Genomic DNA, 19786 nt, shown 5'->3' with positions numbered 1-19786 from the left:
GCTCGGGAGTGACGTGACTTGCTCAGGTCGCCCCTAACTCTCCTGCGGAAGGCCACCCTGTGATGGGTTGTGGCCCCGGGGCCCTCCCCAGCCCCACCTCATCTCTGGGCTCAGGGCTCAGCTGTGTTTATTTTTCCAAGAATGAAGGACCTGGTATTCATGGTTTGCTTTTGAACACTAGCCGAGATTGTGTACAAAACCCATGTGGGCACATCACTGGTGGCTTCAGCATGCAGGAAAGCACAGGTAAGGGAGGAAAGCTTCTCTCTGAAGCCGTGCCATAAAGCCAGTCCTGCCTGCTTTAGTCCTGGTGGCCTGACGTCACAGCCAGTGACCTGGAGCGGGCCACGTCCCTGCTGAGCCTCAGTTACCCCATCTGTGACATGGGATCTCAGAGTGGGGCCAGGACTGAGCAAACCACAGGCCTGGTGCAGGGTCCGTTCCCAGCAAGCGTGGCCTGTGGTGCGTGTGCTGCCGTGACTGGTGATGTTTATGCACCCCTCTTACCAGAAAGGCCCCGTGACGCCCTGTGAGTTTTCTCAGCCAGAGTCTCCTTCCCCACCAGTGTAGGTCTGTGGTGTCTCCCGGGCTGGGCCGTCCCTGCCGGGGTGGTGCACGCCATCCTGTCCGTCCCTGCCATCCACTCTCCCAGACCACCCTGTGTCCACATCCTGGTGGATCTGCACAGTTGCCTTCTCAGAGGCACTTCCTGGAGGCCTGTGTTGTATTTTTGTGCAAATTGCACAAGAAACCTGCAAAAGATCATCCTGCCCCTGTGAGCTGGGGCTGACGTGGATGCAGGAGTGTGCATTTGGACACCCCTGGCCTCGACTTGCCCATCTGTAACGTGGGCAGATGAAGGGATGTGTGTTGGCGCCTCAGTTTGGGGAGGCCCTCAACCTTTGTCTAGTAACCTGTTGGGAAGCTGGGGGGTGGGGGTTGCTGGGGTCAGAGCAGGAATCTGGCGGAGGGGAGAAAAACCCCATGGTTGCTATGGAGACCCAGCCAGACATGATGGACACCTCTTGGGTATCAGGAAGTCAGTTGGGGCAGAGGTTGCCTCCCTCACATGACCCTTCCTGGCCAGCTCCTGTGTACCTGGGACGGACCCCTCTGCTAGGGGCAGCTCCATGACTGAAACCAAGGGCAGGGGTTGACCTGGGCTCGGAGACGTGGTCCTGCTTGCATTGGGGCCTGAGCCCAGCGCAGAGCAGGAGCAGGACTTTGAAACCTCGGAGGCGGCGGCCGGAGGTCCCGGCTGGCCGAGGGAGGCTGGGAGCTGCAAAAGGTTCTGGAACCGTGGTCTGACGCGCTGTCTCTCTTGCAGCTGCAGCCAGAGCAGCTGGATTGCGGGGCCGCCCACCTGCAGCACCCGCTGTCCGTCCTGCAGCCCCTGAAGGCCTTGCCCGTGTTCCGAGCGCCGGGCCTCTCCTCTGTGGCCGTGGCCAGTGTGGGCAACTACACCGTGGTCTTCCTGGGCACGGTCAGCGGGCGGCTGCTGAAGGTACGGGGGGCCCACAGGTTAGACGGCGTCTTCCACGTCTGTTCCTTCCACTCCGGTTCACACCAGTGAGTTCCCGTCATGCAGACGAGGGAAGCAGAGCTCAGGGGGCCTGTCTCTGGGGGCCTCCAGGACCCGGCTTCAGAAGCTGGCGGATCTGTGTTCAAGTCTCTGGGCTCTGCCACTTGGCAGGCTGTTTGACCTGGAGCAGTGAAGGTGTTCTCTCCCAGCTTCAGTGTCCCCAGCCGTCAAAGGCTGAAAGTTCAGCCTCTCAAGGCTCTTGCCGGGCTCTGACAGGGGGTGGGGGAGGCCGTAGCCTGGCAAGTGAGGGTCTTCCCCTTTCCCCCGTTTCCTCCGTTCCTCCACCAGCCTCTGAGGATGCCCCAGCTCCCAACCAAGGTGACTGGTTTCTGCAGGTAATGCTTCCTGCCCCCGAGATGCCGAGAGCTGGGTGAGAGGAGTCAGTCTCCCTACTAAGCGGTCCCAGGGGAGGGCATGGACCCTGGGTGGCCCTCCAGCCACCTCCCACCCCCGGCCTGTCCAGAGCATCAGCCGTCTGGCCTGGCTCCGACGTGCACCAGGCCCTGGTCTAATTGATTCAGATCTGACAATGCAATTCGCTCAGCTTCCCCGGGCAGACGCCACAGGCTGGTGGTGAGCAGTGGGGGTCAGAGTCCCAGCCTGCCCGGCCCCGGGACCCCAGTTGCTGACATCCCTGGGGGAGACCCCAGTCATGGGAGCAGGGGCAGGGGGCCTTCTCCACCTTCACAGCTTCCACTGAAGGTCCATAGACCGGGGGGCTTGTGCTCGGGGTCAAACACTTGCATGTGGCTCCTGGCTCTCGCCCTCCCAGCTGCAGGACCTGGGGCAGTTTCCTCATCTGTCCAGGAGTCTCCCCGACCACAGCCCATGAGGCCGCAGTTATTAGGCGCCACTGTCTACCCAGCCTCAACAGGCACATCACGGGCATCCTCACGTTTAATTCTCACATTGCTTCGAGGGAGGCAGAGCCGTGATCCCCATTTCACAGATGAGGACACTGAGGTTCTGCGAGGGGAACCGAGTGTCCCAAAGTCACATAGCGGGGAAAGTGAAAGTCACTGTCATGTCTGACTCTCTGCGGCCTCATGGACTGTATAGTCCATGGAATTCTCCAGGCCAGAATACTGGAGTGGGTAGCCTTTCCCTTCTCCAGGGGATCTTCCCAACCCAGGGATCGAATCCAGGTCTCCCGCATCACGGGTGGATTCTTTACCAGCTGAGCCATCAGGGAAGCCCACACAGCAGGAACCGGGAGGAATCCAAGTCCAGTCAGCTCAGAGGCTGCCCTGCCCCTCAGTCCTTACCTCTGTACCCACCACCCTGCTTCATGCCCGCTCATCTGCTGCCCACTCTAGCCTCACTTGAGGCTTTGATCACAGCCCCCAGCCCAGGCCCCAGAGCATGCCAGGTGCTTGGTAGACTTTGGAAAGAGTGGAAACATGTCTGCTGGATGCCTGGGGGACTCAGGGGGCCAAGCTGCCTGGGACAGACTCTGCCAAGAGGCCGCTTGGGATGAGGAGTGTCCCAGGGGCTGGGGAGAGAGTAATTGCAGTTTAGGGTGTGAGGGGGCGTCAGGGAGGCTGTTTTGCTGAAGACATTGGGAGGACCGCTCCCGGCCCAAGGGGGAGAGGAAGGTGTTTGAGACCGGAGCACAGCAGGGAGAAGACATGGGGGCTGGATGTTGAGTTGGGTTTAGTGACTAGAGAGGAGGCTTGTGGAATAAGATGGGGTGGACGGTCAGGGCCCCGAATGCCAGAACACATTGATTCCACAAGCAGGAGCAGCTGTTAAAGGTTCTGGAGCCCACGGAGGAGGACTGGGGGGTTGGAGGCCCCCTCGCCCCAGCTCAGAGCTTGACAAGGCCTTGACAAGGCAACATGGAATGTGAGATCAGCAGAGAAGAGCAGTTTGAGGAGTCTCTGACCAGCCTTGTCAGGTCTCTGGGGGCCGTGCAGAGGGGCCCTCAGCCAGAGAAGCTTCCAGACCCCAGCTAGTCCTGGTCCTTCTCCTGCCTGGACATTGGACCCCAGCCTTGGATCTGGGGTCAGATGGACCTAGACCTCCATCGTGACCCTGAGGCATCTTCCTTTTAGGACTCTTGCCAAGTCCCTTGGCTCCTCTGGGCCTCAGTTTCCTCATCTGTGAGATGGGCGTGTGAGAGGGGAGGGGTGAGACCAGTGGGCCTGCCGCCTCTCCGGGGCCTGGCCCCAGCAGCGCTTCGCCTGCCTCTTCCCCAGCACGCCCCACGGCCCCGCGGGGCGGGTGCCATCCTCAGCCCCGTGAGCTCAGAGAGGGGAAGTGACTCGCATGGCTCGGGCCTGTGCAGCTTGTAAATGTCAAGGCCAGAATTCAAACCCAGGTCCCCACTCCCTGGCATGATGCCCACAGCCTCCCAGAGAATGTTTTCTTAACTGTGAAGCCCGGCCCTGTGCATACCAGGGTAGGACGTGCTGGTGAGGGCAGGGAGTGGGGGTTCCTGGGGGGAGGGGCGCACAACAGAGGACAAAGTGTGGGGGCCGGCTGCCACCGCCAGTCCTGGAAGGGCCCGAGGCTGAGACTCCCAAGCTTAGGGCAGCCCGCCCGCCCCCCACAGGGCCGGTCCCCAGCCTGCCCCTACCTGGGGACGCCCTCCTGGTGCCCCATCCCCTGACGGCCAGCCCCCTCCGCACCCCCCCCAGATCAACCTGAATGAGAGCATGCAGGTGGTGAGCCGGAAGGTGGTGACGGTGGCATACGGGGAGCCTGTGCACCACGTGATGCAGTTTGACCCCGTGGACCCTGGTTACCTGTATCTGATGACGTCCCACCAGGTATGGCCGGGCCTCAGCCTGACGAAGCCCCAGGATGCGCTGAGCCCCAGCCCCCCTTGCCTCTGCACGAGAGCGGCTGCTCCTGCCGGAAGCGTCGCCCCCTCCCTTCAGGCCTGCCTTGGCCTCTGCAGGGAAGCCTTGTTCCCTGCACCCCCCACGCCGTGACAGCCTCAGTTTCCCCAGCCTCTCCCAGCCCTCACCTGGCTGCCCCTCCCCCGCTAAGCTGGGCCCCCCTGCCTGTCTCCAGATGGCCAGGGTGAAGGTTGCCGCGTGCGCCGCGCACACCACCTGCGGGGACTGCGTGGGCGCGGCCGATGCCTACTGCGGCTGGTGCACCCTGGAGACGCGGTGAGGCCCCTGGGGCACAGGCTGGGCCCGGGAGGCCTCGGGGGTGGGGGCACCCCAGACCCTGACCTGCGCCGGGCGTCCCAGGTGCACTCTGCGGCAGGACTGCGCCAACTCCAGCCAGCCACACTTCTGGACCAGTGCCAGCGCGGGCCCCAGCCGCTGCCCCGCCATGACCGTCCTGCCGGCTGAGATCAACGTGCACCAGGAGTACCCGGTGAGTCTGGTGGGGCCAGGACCCCAGCTCCGGGCTCAGGGATGCGGGTAGAGAGCAGCCCTTCCCCTGGCACCCAGACCCGACAGGTGGAGCCTCCTGGGTGTGGCGCCCCAGGGACCTGGAGGCAGATGATGAGACCAGTGCCTGGGTGCTCTTAACATCCTCATCATACAGATGGGGAAACTGAGACACAGAGCGGTAAAGTGACTTGTTCAAGATTATACAGTGAGGAAGTGCCCAAGCTGGGAGTTGAATTCAAGTAGCTGCCCCCCTGGCCCCACAATCCATGTCCAGGAATGCCTAGGCCTGCCGCAGCTGGCTCCCTGCTTACCTGTAGCAGACAGCCTCGGTGCAGGGGATTCCAGGGAGCAGGAGCTGAGGGGCAGACAGGCTTGGGTGCCCTCCACCCCAGTCCTGCCCTCAGAGACTTCTCTGGGGCAGACGTCCTCGTCTGTCACGTGATGGTTCTGATGACCGACAGGAGCTGGGGCTCCCGTGCTCCCCGCTCCCCGTCGTTACACATCATAATCCTGCACATACGTCGTCTGGTCAAGCAGGCAGTCCGGGGCTTTGTCCATCCATCCATTCATTCAGTCATTCATCAATAACAGTAGGTGTTGCTGAGCACCTACTCTGTGCCATGTACAGCCCTGGACTTTGGGACACAGCAGCGAACAAGAGAGGCAACCGCTGGCCCTTGAGGGGTGGACACACTCCCAGAGGAGAGAGCGGAAACAAGATAGAATGCCAAGATGCTGATAAGTGCTGTGGAGAAGAAGGAAGCCAAGCAGAGGACAGGGAACAGAGCACGCAGCCTGGCAGGGGCTAGTATTGACATTTTAGATCAGGTCGGGGTGGCGGGGGGCTCACTGCAAGATAACATCCAAGCAGCGATAGGAAGCCAGCGGGAGCATCTGGGCAGAGGGATCCACCATTGCAAGGCCCTGGGGTGGGGGCAAGACTCATGACTGAGAGAGTGTTAAGAGGCTAGCATCCAAGGTCAGGGGCTGGGTTGTACATGGCCTCTGGCTCCTGCAAGATGGTCAGTTTCACTCTGCAGAGGGGGAAACTGAGGCCCTCATCCCTGTGGCCCTGGAGTCAAGGCTACTGACCAACCTCTTCTCCCCAGGTTCCGGGGTGGGGGTGGGGCGGTGCGTGGCGTGGCCTCCGCCACCCCCCGCACCCCCAGGTAAGGGTCCCTGGCCTCCAGGGTATGATCCTGCAGATCTCGGGGAGCCTGCCGGGCCTCAGCGGCATGGAGATGGCCTGTGACTACGGCCGCGGCGTCCGCACGGTGGCTCGGGTCCCGGGCCCAGCCTTCGGCCACCAGCTCGCCTACTGCAACCTCCTGCCCAGGGATCAGTTCCCGCCCTTCCCGCCCCACCAAGGTAGGCGCCTCTTGGCCCGGGGTGCAGGGGCGGCTGATGGGGCCCTCGGACGGTGGACTCTCAGGCGTGGGGGCTCCTGACGGCACAGCTGCTGGTGTCGGTGGGCCCCCCGTGTCCCCTTGTCCTTCTCTCCCTGGACGCCCTGCTCTGTTCCAGACCACGTGACCGTCGAGATGTCGGTGAGGGTCCAGGGGCAGAGCATCGTCAGGGCCAGCTTCACCATCTACGACTGCGGCCGGGTTGGGCAGGTGTACCCACACACAGCGTGAGTGGGGTGTCGGGACTAGCTGCCGGTGGGGGCAGGAGGCTTTGCTCTCGGGGAAGCTCCTCAAGAAAAATGGTGGTGTCACAGACACAGACGGGACCCTTGGCTATTCACCTGACGGCTCATTTGTGCAACAAACTCTCATCACCCAGTGTGCCCGACGTCTGTGAGCACCCAGGCTAGTCGACGCTCAGAAAAGTGCTTTGATTAGCCCCCTGGAGGCCCTGCTTGCCTGTCTCCTCCTTACATACCTCCTGCACTGGGGAGCTCATTACCTTACAAAATGCCCAGCCCCTCTGGACAGCTCTGATGTTGAGCAAGACCTGGTTTCACTGTGCTGGGATCTGTGTCCTGGGTCCCCGCTGCTGGGCACAGGGATGGGGGGCCAGGTAGCTGAGGGGAGCCCCCCCTGTCTTTCAGTTGCACCAGCTGCCTGTCGGCACAGTGGCCCTGTTTCTGGTGCGCCCAGCAGCACGCCTGTGTCTCCAACCAGTCTCGGTGTGAGGCCTCGCCAAATCCCACGGTAAGCCAGGCCCAGGGGTGCCCTCTGCCTCCACTGTTCTTTTTTTTTTTTTTCATTTAGCACGTTGAGAACATTTCCGTGTCGTTACAGTGTCTTCTTTGGCTCCGACTTTAACAGCCGCCGTGCTGGGCTCGTCACAGTGCATGTGACCAATCCCCTGTTGCCATTCTCTTCTCCAGGGGTTCTTCCCAACCCGGGGATTGAACCCGGGTCTCCTGCATTGCAGGCAGATTCTTCACCATCTGAGCCACCAGGGAAGCCCCTCCAATCCGCTGTTGTCGGACGTGCTGAGCGCGCCTCTTTCTTTTTTGTGTTCTGATACGTGCAGGGCATTGCATGGCCTTGACTGTCCCCTGGAGACCAGTTCTTCAACATGGCATTTTGGGGTGAAAGCCCATACTTTTAGCTCAGCTGACCCCCAGAAAGCCTGCGCCTGTTTGCACTTCCAGCCTTTTAGGACAAGGCCCCTTCTTGCACATCATACTGATTTTCAATTTTATCTTCAAAGTTTTCCGCAACCCTCGCAGGTCAGGGAGTACCAGGCCTTGAATCAAAATCCCTCTTGTTGGCAGCCCATGTTCTCCCCGCTTCCCCAAGTCAGGGGCTGGGCCGAAAGACCCCAGCCTCCGTCTCCCACAGGCACTGGGGCCCCAGGGCCGGGGATTGCTGTGGCTCTCGCTGGGTGGAGAAAGCGAGTGACCTCCAGAGCCGCAGGTTCCCAGGTCCTCCTGTTTGGCTGGCCTGATGGCGCCCTGAGCTAGGGGACAGCATGCCATCAGTTACACGGGGCGGGCGTGTTGGGGAGGGCGGGGACGGGCAGAGACACAGGCCGAGGTGCCACGTACCTTGCCGCTGGCTGGTTTGACTGTGGTCACTTGCGGGGTGGCTTCACGTCTTTACCATAGAGCTTCTATGGCCGTCCCAGCCTTGTGCCAGGGACGACTGGGCAGGACTCCCGAGACTGGTTGAGGTGGGATGGCTGGACTGCGTTGGGTGCCAGGCTGGGTTGGCTGGCCCGGGATGGTGCCAGGTCATATGCCAGCTCATCCCCCGTCAGGCCCGCCCGCTGGATCTTCCGTCTCGTATCAGGGCCGTGAGAGGATCAGGGTGAGGTACCAGGTTCTTGCCTGCAGCTCGTCTCTCCAGGAAAGAGGAGTTCCCACTCATTTTCCAAATGGCACAGTTGAGGTAGTCAGCGTAACCCCTGGCTCCCAGCAGGGAGAGGTCACTGAGGTCTAGCCTGCATCCCTAGGAAGCAACCTGGTGCCCACTGGGGAAGCAGCCGATCAGACACAGTTCTGCCCTCCCCATCATGGATGCAAGAGCCTGAGGCGTGAGTCGTGGCTGTGTGACCCTGGGCAGGCCGCCACACCTCTCTGTGCCCGTCTTCCCGTCTGTGAAAGGGGGCCTGTCTCAAAGGGGGATCCGGAGCGACACCAGCTCCGTACCCAACACGCTGTGGGTGGCCCCTCAGCTGGGAGGACTTCTCCAGGAGGGGAACCTTCTGCCAGGTTCTGGCAGACGCATAGGAGCTCACCAGCCTGGAAGTGTTTCTGGACCAGCACCCCCAGGGATACACCCCCTCCCCGCCCCACCTTGCTGAGGCCTGCGGGTCAGAGATGCGTTGGGGGCACAGAGAGGGCCTGTCTCAGAGGATTATGGTAGTCCAGAGGGAGAAGAGGCCGCTCCCGCCTGGGTCTGGCCTGCTGCTTAATCCAGCATTTAATTTGGAGCCAGCCGGTCGGTCAGTCGTGGAGGCCTCAGGGCTCGGGCCAGGCTGGAGAGGGGTCTAGGGGCAGGCGTGAGCCAGGGACTATGTCTCCTGACTTCCTGTTGCCTCATGGGCCCCAGAGGAAGGAAGTAGGGGGTACAGGATGCTGCGAGGAGGGCTGCAGCTTTTTTCCAAGGAGGGGAGGGGAGTGGAGAAGGCCACTACGTCCGCCCCTTCCAGTTGTCCTGGAGGAGGTGGCTTCCGCAAGGTGGGGTGACCTTAGGCGGTGAGGGTTTGGGCGGGTGCCGGGGTCAGGCTCCCTGGATGGGCACCTCTACGAAGGTGGCTTCGTTAGGAGCTGGTGGAGAGGGCAGTTGGTGGGAACGTGGGGGCAGTTTATAGAAGCGGGGCAGGGCGACTCAGAAAGGCAGGGAGGGAGCAGGTCGGGTGGTTTCAGTGGGGCCACTTGGTGCTCCGCTGGGTTGGGTCGCAAGCTCTGAACCCATGCATGTGGAAAGACCTTGGGGGAGTCTGTGAGCTCCAGCGTGGAGTCAGGCGAGGCCTCGCCGTGGCCCGCACGCGCTGGGCTGACATCTGGGCTTCCTGGGGCTCCCACCTCGCTGTCCCCCCAGCTCCTGTTCTCCCGCCTTCTCGACTCTGCCCAGAGTCGGGCCGTGGTTTCCTGAGCCTGGAGGCTATACTCTTGCCAAGGAGGAGAAGCCACTCAGCTTGTCTCTGAGGCTTGAATGGTTTGGCTTGGGACGGGACAAGGAGGCCGTGGTTCTCTGTGAACCGCCGGCCACGGCCCCAGCAGAGGCAGTCAGCCTTTGTGAGTGCAGAGTCCCAGGGGCGGCATCCCTTCGGGCTCAGCTGGATCCGGAAGCACTGCCTTCGTCACCAGGGCTTCCCCGCCCCTCCGAGTGGCCTCAGGCGCTCCGGCAGGCCCTCCCCTTTGGCCCGGGTGGAGTCCTGATCCCCAGCAATCCCAGGAGACCCTCCTTCTTGTTGGTTCTGTGGAAGTTTTCCAGGGGAACTGGATCACATCCACTCCCCAAACCAATCGCTGAGCCCAGGACAGGCCTGGGTGCCTGCCCATCCCTGGGGCTAGGGAGGAGGGTCAGTCCTCCCATACCACAGGCCTGGGGGGCAGGGAGAGGCAGGCACTCTTGGATCAGCTGTCCCCAGGGGAGATGAGTGACCCTGGGGGCGGCCCTGGAAGAGCGCAGAGGCTCACCCACACTCTCCCAGACTTGCCCACTCTGGAGAGTGCATCCACGGTGGGTTATGAGGATCAAGGAGAGTTGGGCCCTCCGGGATGGTCCCACATTGTTTCCTCTGGACCCGCACGCCTCCAGCCCCTGCTGGCCACCTCCCCTCGGCTGGGCCGGAGCCAGGGTCGCAGCCGCAGGGCCCCCGGCCAGCTGTGAAGCGGGCTGGCAGCGGCGGTGAAACCCGATTGGAAACATGTGGGTTCCATTCCCCGAAATTCCACGGGGCTTACACATGGGACGGCTCAGGACGGCTGCTCAGGGGAGGGACGGCCTTGCGTGTCACACAGCAAGCCGGACGCCAGCTCCTGCCTTGCAGCCCTGCGGTGGTGGCCGGGCTGGGCAGCCTCCTTGGCCCGTGTGGTCGGCAGCAGGCAGCGCTCCCAGGGAAGCTCATCGTCTGGGCACGGTGTCTGGCCTGGGGGTCTGCAGCAGGGTCTGCGCCGCTAGAGCCCACTGTGCTGCCCGCCCCGTCCTGGGCACGCCACTCTGTTTCTCTGTGCCTCAGTGTTCCAGTCTGTCAAGTGGGTATAACGGCGGTACCCACCTCACAGGGCATTTGGGAGGAGGGTTTGGTGAATTAATACAGCACAGGGTGCTTGGAACTTTCCAGGTGCACGCGGAGGGCTGTGGGTGCTGGCCGCTAACCACCGTCGCTACCCTGTCGCTATTTATGACCGTGGTCAATGATAATAAATGAAGCATTGGTGTCCCTCAAGCTCTGGTTTCACACTGGGCCTCTAAGCGTCCCCTCAAGGAGCTCCTTGTCTGCTGAGCAATGCTGAGAAAAGACCCCGGGTCCCCATCTCTCACCTTGGTCCTCAGTTTCAGGCCGCAGTCTCTGGCCCAAGAACCCGGGAAAGATTGAAGGAAGGAGGAGAAGGGGGTGGCAGAGGATGAGCTGGTTGGTTGGCATGGACTTGAGTTTGAGCACACTCCAGGAGGTAGTGAGGGACAGGGAAGCCTGGCGCGCTGCAGTCCCGGGGGTCGCAGAGAGTCAGACACGACCGAGTGACTGAACAACTGACTCTGCATCTGACACGGGAATGCAGATGCCCAGGCTCCCTGCTCGGGGCCCGTGACGCGTCCAGGCAGTGGGGAGGGGTGTGCAGCCTCACACCCTGTTTCTCATGGGCCGCTCTGAAGTCTGCGGTTTCCTCTTTTGTGAATCATTCATCGTTTGTCCATCTGGAAACTGGAATTCCAGAGCTGGAGGGAGCCTCAGAGAGTGAGTGCGGCGCCTCATTTTACAGCTGGGAAAAGATGAGGCCCAGAGCCGGGGAGGTCTTCCCTAAGAGGCTCTCCGTGGAGTGGCCATGGGGATTCCACTGGGCAGGTTACTGCCTCTTACCGTGCCTCAGTCTCGTCTGTGAAATGGGGCCAACACACCTTCCCGCTCGTAGGATCAGGTGAGATGGTGTGTGCGAGGCGGTGGATGTGGCTGTCGTTTTATTAGCAGCGTTTCCTGTCTGCGTAGGCTGCCCAGCGCCTCCCCAGGGAGATGGGACGGCACTGGCTGGCTGGGGTGGTTGTGAATCCCGTCTCCTCTGGAACACCCCAGGGTCAGCCCTGCTTCCTTGCGTTTTGACTGCAGAGCCCTCAGGAGTGCCCGCAGATCCTGCCCTCCCCCCTGGCCCCCATGCCTACTGGCGGCTCCCAGAGCATCCCTGTGCACCTGGCCAGTGCCGCCTTCTTCCAGGTAAGCGGGGGCGGGGCCCACCGCCCATGCTTTGCTTTTCCACTTATGTATTTATTTGGTTGCCTGGGTCTTAGTTGCAGCGTGCAGGATCTCTAGTTGCGGCATGTGGGATCTAGTTCCCTGACCAGAGATTAAACCCAGACCCCCTCCATGGGGAGCTCAGAGTCTTAGCCACTAGTCCACCTGGGAAGTCCCATGCTTCGGTTTTCTTCCTCGGAGTTTCTGGGCTCTGTTGGAGAAAGCCCTGCCCTGGTTGCACGGAGGTAGGGGGAAGGAAGGTGGGTGGTGGGCACAGGCCTTGGGGACAGCCAGCTGCCCCTAGCTCCTGCAGGAAAGGAGGGTCTGGCCAGGACCCCAGACCCTCTCCCCTGTCACGCCCCCCCAACAGGCCCAGCCCCTGCCCAGTGCTGCAGCCCACGGGTGACTTTGTCCATGTCCACCCTGCCCTGCTCCCAGGCTGGGTTGTGACCCTGGACATACCCCACCCCTAGTTTGAGGCCTACACGTCTTCCCTGGAAAATGGCCCAAGACCCCCTTGGCCGCCCCATCCCCATCATCCCGATGGGAAAAGCAGGAGGGGAAGCAGACGCCTCCAGGGACACGGCATCGGGCTAGACTCGCACCCTAGCCCTGGACTCCTTGTCCAGTCTCTTCCCCACCACCAGCCTTCCCTGCCTGCGTGCCACCCCCCACACCCTCGCCACCCATCTGGGCTGGGGGAATGGAGGCCTCCCCTTACTGGGTCCCTCCTGGAGGAGTGTCCTGGGTCGGAAGCGTTGACGAGTCCTGGATGTGTGCCAGCCACCCCCTCCCCAGCTCTCAGGGACTCGCCATCTGTCGCTTCCACAGGGGAGCTGGGGCCCTTGACGACTTCTCACATGTGGGGGCCACGTGCCGGGGAGCCTCGTCATGGCAGGGGATGCTGCCCTGTGAAGGGATGGGGGGCTGTGCCCTTGGTCCTGGAGCTGGCGGGGGGGCTGTGCCCTCGGTCCTGGGGCTCCTCCCCATGGTGGTCGGGGCAGAGCTTCCGGGGCATTCAGAGGAGGGGAAGGCCATGCTGCTCCCCTGGGCTGCCGGAGCCTGGGTCAGGAAGGCCCAGGGCTTGAGTGTGGGTCCTGCCTCCTGCTTTTGAGCAGAGTGTAATTGAGGGGCCCCCGTCTGCCTTCCTGGGGCCTTGGTGATCCTGGCCTGCCTTCCCCTGGGCCTGTTTCTGACTCTGCCTGGGCTCTGCAGCAGCCCGATCCACGGAGCTCACCCTCGGCAGAGCCCCAGACAGGCTGGCCGGCTACCATGAGCCCAGACGCTCAGGAGACCCAGCTCAGTGTGGCAGGGATACAGGAGCTCTCAGCCTGTCAACAGCCACTTCCCTGTGTTAGTTTCGTAGTGAAGCGGGGAGGGGCAGGGCCAGGGGGTGGCTGACCTGCCTTCTCCTCAGGGTAATGTATCTACCAACGACAGGGACATAAACAAGAAGTCCTGCCACGCAGCTAGCCTAGCCCTCTTGAAACTTGGGTTTGTTCACTCAGCAAATATATACTGATGGCTGCTCCCGGGGGGCCTGTGCTGGGCTGAGGGCAAGATGGCATTGGGGAATTGGCCCTGCTTATTTTTTCCCCCCAAACAAAGCATTTATTGAGCATTTCCTGCATACTGATCACAGCCAGCATATATTAGGCGCCCACAGCGTGCAACCCACTAAAGACACATGGTGTCCAGTCTCCTTAGAGTCTGTAGAGTAGGGGGGTCTCTTTGCATTGCTGAGTTTAGAGACCCACACAGCTCAGAGGAGGAGCCGCCTGCACAGAGTCACACAGCTAGGAGGTTGCAGAGGTGGAATTCGGACCTGAGTGGGCCTGTGTTAAGGTTGAGCCTGCGCTCTTTCAACTGCCATCTTCCCGGAGGTGTCAGAGGGCCCGAAACCCAGCCCCCCCACCTCCTCCCCAGTGGGTGGAGAGACAGGTATAGACAGAGCCTGGGCAGGGGATAGGGGAGCAGGTTGGGGAAGGCTGTCGGAGCTTAATGAAGCCCCCCAGCACACACCCTAATATTCATTGCCAAATGGATGGACGCTCAAGTGAGGGGTGTCCCTGTGATTTGGGTGAGGGGCGGTCTGGGAAGGCTGTTGGAACATGGAATGTTTGAGCTGGATTTTGAAGGCTGTGTTGAGGTTTGCTGGGGTGGAAGTATGGACTTGGACAGAGGCTGAGGGCAAGACGGCGTGTGCGTTGTCAACCCGCATCCTGTGTGACTGATCCCAGGCCGTGGGGGGTTTTGAGGCTGCAGGGCAGGCGGAGTCTCCTGGGATGAACCTTGTAAGTGTCATTCGTGCCGAAGAGTCGGGGCTTTACCAGCGGAGTGAAAGGCCCCGGGGTTAGGCCACTGGAAGTTGTCGGTGAGGTTTTTAGTGGTGTGAGAGCACAAGGCCAGAGTTCTGGGTGTTCGTGTGTACCCCCCCCCACCCCGTGCCCGTCCCCGCCTCTGTCAGACGTTGGGCCAGGAAGGAACATTCTGGAGGAGACGTAGTCCAGGGAGAGAGCCCCCGCCCACTCCTCCGGACAGCAGTCTCTGGCATCCTGAAGAAGGTAGGGGGCAGTGGGTGCTGCCTGGACGCCCCCTGACCCCCGTGTCCTGCAGGGTGCAGCCCTGGAGTGTAGCTTCGGTCTGGAGGAGACCTTCGAGGCTGTGTGGGTGAATGAATCGGCCGTACGCTGCAAACAAGTGGTGGTGAGCGACAGGGCGTCACGGCGGGCGTAGCGGGGTGGAGGGGAAGGGCAGGCCAGCCCGAGTCCAGATACATACACGCCTTCCTTTCTGCCTCCCCTTTAGGGTCCCCTTGCTCCCAACGGCCCTGCCCTCGTCTATCCCCCGATGTGCCCTCCCCCCAACAGAGACCCAGACAGCGTCCACACCCGTCACGCATTTCCCCGTCTTTTGCAGCTGCACACGACCCAGAAGAGCCAGGTATTTCCGCTCAGCCTCCAGCTGAAGGGGCGGCCGTCCCGGTTCCTGGACAGCCCTGACCCCATGACAGGTGGGAGGCGCCCCCCAACCTCACATGGCCACAGTGGGTGGGACGCAGCCTTGGGGGGCTCCATCCAGTGCTTGGGTATCCCCCCACCACTCCCTGACACACACTGTCTCTCAGGTCCCAACCCCGCCTCTCTGCCGGCTTGCTCACTCCGCACCTCACTATGGAGCCGCTCCTCTGGGCTGGCACCACACCCTCGGGGTATCCGCATGCCCGTGGCTCTGCCCCCCAGCACCCACTCACCTGCCCTTTCTCAGCCTCAGGGTCCTTCCGTGAAGCACAGGCCCGGTTGCAGAAGGCGGGGCCGAGGTTTTGCTGAGAAGATGCATGCAGAGCCCTGCAGGGCTGTCTGGGATACAGTCTGCGCCCCTAGATGGTGGCGGGTGGCCTTGCTCTTATTAGACATGTTGAATCAACTCTCCAGGGGCCTGTTTAGCAGGAGGTGGGGCCTGTGCACATCTACCCCACCCCCCGCCCCACTTCTGTACTATAAGGTCCCAGACAGAAGCCCCAGAACCAGCTTGTATGCCCTGGGGACCCACCCTGCACTCCTGCCTGGGCCTGAGAGCCTGAGGCTTGCACAGCCCGCATTGCTCAGTGGTTCTCTAGTGTCCCAGAGCTCCGCTGGGGGCTCAGGAGACCCACTTGGGCCTGGCTGTGACTCCAGCTGTCCCGCTCACAGGCTGTGTGACCTCGGGCAAGTCACTCTGCCTCTCTGAGCCTCGTCTCTTTACCTGTCAATTGGGGCTGATAAACAGCCCCCACTGGATAGGATCCCTGTGCAGATGACTGTTAACGGGGCTGTGGCTGCACTGTGCTTATTATTAGCAGCCCCCTGGGGTGGGGCTGGGGGTTGGAGAAGGTACTAAGAGCTTCCTGGGCCCTGACTCTTAAGAAGCAGGACCCAGCTGAGCTGGGCCGGCTCCATGTCTCCCGCAGTGGAGGTCTACAACTGCGCCGTGGGCAGCCCCGACTGCTCCCAGTGCCTGGGCCGCGAGGATCTGGGCCACCTGTGTGTGTGGAGCGACGGCTGCCGCCCGCGGGGCACCATGCAACCCCTGCCTGGCACCTGCCCCGCCCCTGAGATCCGAGCGGTAAGCACCCCACCCCCACTCCCCCCGCCTCTGGAACCTGTCACACCCACACACCTGAATGTGCGCATGCACAGCGCCCCACATGGACTCCGGGACCCGCAGCTCACGTGTTTGCACACACCCGGGCCCCCACGCACTGCATCACCCACTGAGCACCCACTGGGTGCCAGCTCCCCCCTGCCGCCCCATCCCAGGGCTGGAGACACAGCAGTGAACACGCACATGCCTATCTTCATGGAGCTCACGGTTCCATTGGGGTTGGGGGACAATGATGAGAAAGGAGGTGATTTGCATAGAGAAGATGGTGAGGGCTGCGGACGGGCCGGGCATGAGGGAGGCGTTGGAGTCTGGGGTGGAAGAGAGGCTGGGGTTGAGTGTCTTTATAGTGAGGTCTGGGTACACTTGCTGATAAGGGGAAAACTGGGGTAACCCACGAGCCTCCTTTTCAATTAAGAAAACGTCTCAGGGAAGGGTTCTGTTTGCCTTAGCCTGGTTCTCTTGCCCGTCCCAGGCCCAGCCAGCTCTGCCTGGGATTTAGGGTCACGTGGTCAGACATGGGTCCCCGTGGCCACAGGGACTGGACCTCAGCGTCCCCAGGAGACGCCCCTCCAACAGCACTGGCTCTGTCCCTGCGCACTGGTGTCCTTGGGCAGGCTGCGTGTCTCACACACGTCCCCGGTGGCAGCCCTGGTAACCTGCCTCCCTGGACACCCCAGCCTCAGAGCCCCATCCTCCTGTCTCTCCGACTGCCTGGCAGATTGAGCCCTTGAGCGGCCCTTTGGACGGCGGGACCCAGCTGACCATCCGCGGCAGGAACCTGGGCCGGCGGTTCAGTGACGTGGCCCACGGCGTGTGGATCGGCAGCGTGGCCTGTGAGCCGCTGGCTGACAGATACACGGTGTCGGAGGAGTGAGTGGAGGGCGGTCCCGGGGACCCTTCAGTGACCTGCAGGCCCCATCCACCTGGAAGTGCCAGCTGCACCTCTGCCCTCCCCTCGCCACCCCCACCCCTCTGCCCTCGACCACCCCACCATCCCTGGATCCCTTCTGCTCCCCAGAAGTCACTCACTCCCAGGTCTCCCAGACTTTGCTCAGACCATTCTCGCCATGCGTCCTGCCCTTCCCTGCTTCACCACTCCGGAGCCTGCTGCCCCAGGAAGCCCTCCCAGGTTCCCCTGAGCAGCCCTGCTTCCACAGGAGCCTCGCTCTGAGGGAAACAGCTGCTGTTAGGAAAGTGCAGGTCTGCTGCTGTGTGCAGAGACCTGGGCCTACAGCCGTGGGGCCCGGCCCGGACAGGCTTGAGGAAACATCATGGGCAGGGACTGAGCCCGGTTTCCTTTCCAGAGGCCGTAAGCCAGGCTTGCAGATAAGGGCATCAGTCTCCCAGCCCAGCAGATGTTCTCATGGTTGGAGAACTTTCAAGTATCCCCTTGGGCTTCCCTGGTGGCGCAGCGGTAAAAAAGCCACTTGCCAACGCCGGAGACACAGGATCAGTCCCTGGGTCGGGAAGATCCCCGGGAGGAAGAAATGGCAACCCACTGCAGTATGCTTGCCTGCAGAATCCCGTGGAGAGAGGAGCCCGGGAGGCTACAGTCCATGGGGTTCCAGAGTCAGATATGACTTAGCGAGTAAACAACAAAAGACCGCCTTATCCAATCCCCTGCCTACTAGTCGCAGAATTGTGGTAGACTCAGCGAGGGCAGTTCCGGAGAGGAGCTCGGCACCAGGGTGACACCTGGGAACTCGGTGGCTGTTCAGCTGACTGGGAATTGGTTCAGGATTTTGCTAAGGGTGATGCCGATGGGTGTCCTGGCCCAGGTGCCAATCCCAGCTGAGTGGGGGGGTGGGGGGCTGAGTGCAAGGAGACGGGGCTCGCACGTCCTGGGAGTCGAGAGGGGGCATTGTTTGAGGGAGAAACCAGGGGGCGCCTGCCTGGCCCCCGGACCCCACCGCCTGCTCCTTGACCAGACTCACCTCCCCCACCCAGGATCGTGTGTGCCACGGGCCCAGCCCCAGAGGCGTTCTCAGACGTGGTGACGGTGAACGCCTCCAAGGAGGGCAGGTCTCAGGAGCGCTTCTCCTATGTGGTAAGGGAATGCAGCCTGCCCCCGCCCCCACCCTGCCAGGCAGGGCAGGCCTGGGGCCTGACCGCCTACCTTCTTCCCCACAGCTGCCCCTGGTCCACTCCCTGGAGCCCGCCATGGGCCCCAAAGCAGGGGGCACCAGGATCACCATCCACGGGAGTGACCTCCACGTGGGCTCCGAGCTCCAGGTCCTGGTGAATAACACGGAGCCCTGCACAGAGCTGCTGTAAGTCCCTGGTCTGGGGGGGCCAGAGGGCTGGGAGGAGAATGTCCTGGCACTGAGCATCACCGGGGACGTCACTGGCTGTGTCCCCTGGCCAGGCCCCTTCCTCTTTCTCAGCCTCAGTGTTCTCGCCCAGTACGGACAGTACCCGTGAGTTGTGGGGAGTACTGTGCCCTTCATAAGTGATCTTAACCTGTGGTGAAAACAGTGATGATTGTGCATGGTCTGAGACCTGTAGCCGGCCCAGGGGTGTGGCCAGAGGCAGGGGCGTGGTCCAGAATGTCTCGGTGAAATGCCCATCTGTATTATGCACTTACTGTGTACCAGGTCCCATTGATGGGCACAAGATGAGCCCCACTGTCTTAGCCCCCAGGGGACCACAGTCTCGCGGGAACTAGGAACATCCAGTGGGGTTGGGGTTGGGAGGAGGGCTTTCAGGGCTGTAGGGGTTAGAGCTCTGGCTGGGGTGGAAGCCGGGAGGGTATCTCTGGGGAGGCTTCTTGGAGGAGGTGGGAGGAGGCAGGGTCAGAGAGAAGGGGAGGTGTCCAGGGTGGGGTGGACGGCCGGAGCGCAGGTGCGGCAGTGGGAAGGTGGAAATGGTGTGTGAGGCGGGGGCTGGCGGGTGGGTGGCTCGGGGCCATGGGATGATGGGCAGGGGTGGTGGCGGGAGGCGGGTCTGTGCTGACGAGGCCTGCCGCTCCTCCCGCAGGCGCTCAGACGCCAGCATCGCCTGCACGGTGCCGGGGGGCACCCTGCCGGCCGTGGTGCCCGTGTGTGTGCGCTTCGAGCAGCGGGGCTGCGTGCATGGCGGCCTCAGCTTCCAGTACATGCCGAACCCGGTCATCACGGCCATCAGCCCCCACCGCAGCCACGTCAGGTGAGACCCGGGCGCCGCCCTCCACCCCGGCTCGCCCCGGGGCTGCTCGTGCGCTCACGGGGCTTGCTGTCCACCCGCCCCCCTGCAGTGGCGGCAGGACCATCACGGTGGCCGGCGAGCGCTTCCACATGGTGCAGAAGGTGTCCATGGCCGTGCACCACATCGGCCGCGAGCCCACGGTGAGGGCGGGGCCCGGCGGGCAGGGTGGTCGCGGCCCCGGCTGACCAGGCCTTCCCGTGCCGTGTTTCTCATCTTTGCCCCCCCTCTCTCTTTCTCTCCTTCCATGTTTCCCCTGCCCACTGTCCACCCCATTCCCCACTTTGGCCCCCGTGACCCCCTCTCAGCTCTGCAAGGTTCTCAACTCCACCCTCATCACCTGTCCGTCCCCCGGGGCTCTCAGCAACGCCTCAGCCCCCGTGGACTTCTTCCTCAACGGCCGGGTCTACGCGGACGAGGCGGTGGTGGCCGAGGAGCTGCTGGAGCCAGAGGAGGCCCAGCGGGGCAGCCAGTTCCGCCTGGATTACCTCCCCGACCCGCAGTTCTCCACGGCCAAGCGGGAGAAGTGGATCAAGCACCACCCTGGGGAGCCCCTCACCCTGGTGATCCACGTGGGTGCCGGCGGGGGGCGCGGGGCGGGGAGGGGGCCCGTGAGCAGATCAGGCGCGGGGCGGGGAGAGGGGGACCTATGCATATCAGGCGCGGGGTGGGGAGG

At 62.5% G+C, this 19786-nt stretch overlaps 1 protein-coding gene across 1 annotated transcript in view; it reads left to right on the top strand.

Moving 5' to 3' along the window:
* PLXND1 (plexin D1) overlaps window positions 1–19786 on the top strand; it is a 48703-nt gene that overhangs the window by 16144 nt on the left and 12773 nt on the right. The window contains exons 2-18 of the mRNA XM_052660632.1: window positions 1328–1504; window positions 4222–4353; window positions 4601–4701; window positions 4786–4915; window positions 6126–6303; window positions 6460–6568; window positions 6989–7091; window positions 11665–11769; window positions 14404–14493; window positions 14707–14800; window positions 15737–15891; window positions 16649–16800; window positions 17878–17977; window positions 18061–18200; window positions 18907–19074; window positions 19163–19253; window positions 19419–19682. Coding sequence (XP_052516592.1) covers window positions 1328–1504; window positions 4222–4353; window positions 4601–4701; window positions 4786–4915; window positions 6126–6303; window positions 6460–6568; window positions 6989–7091; window positions 11665–11769; window positions 14404–14493; window positions 14707–14800; window positions 15737–15891; window positions 16649–16800; window positions 17878–17977; window positions 18061–18200; window positions 18907–19074; window positions 19163–19253; window positions 19419–19682 — 2289 coding nt within the window. The remainder of the gene's footprint in view (window positions 1–1327; window positions 1505–4221; window positions 4354–4600; window positions 4702–4785; window positions 4916–6125; window positions 6304–6459; window positions 6569–6988; window positions 7092–11664; window positions 11770–14403; window positions 14494–14706; window positions 14801–15736; window positions 15892–16648; window positions 16801–17877; window positions 17978–18060; window positions 18201–18906; window positions 19075–19162; window positions 19254–19418; window positions 19683–19786) is intronic.

Source organism: Budorcas taxicolor, chromosome 1, assembly GCF_023091745.1.
Source record: "Budorcas taxicolor isolate Tak-1 chromosome 1, Takin1.1, whole genome shotgun sequence".
Classification (NCBI taxonomy): domain Eukaryota; kingdom Metazoa; phylum Chordata; class Mammalia; order Artiodactyla; family Bovidae; genus Budorcas; species Budorcas taxicolor.
Note: the sequence above shows the minus strand (reverse complement) of the source record. Positions and strands in the feature narration are given on the sequence as shown.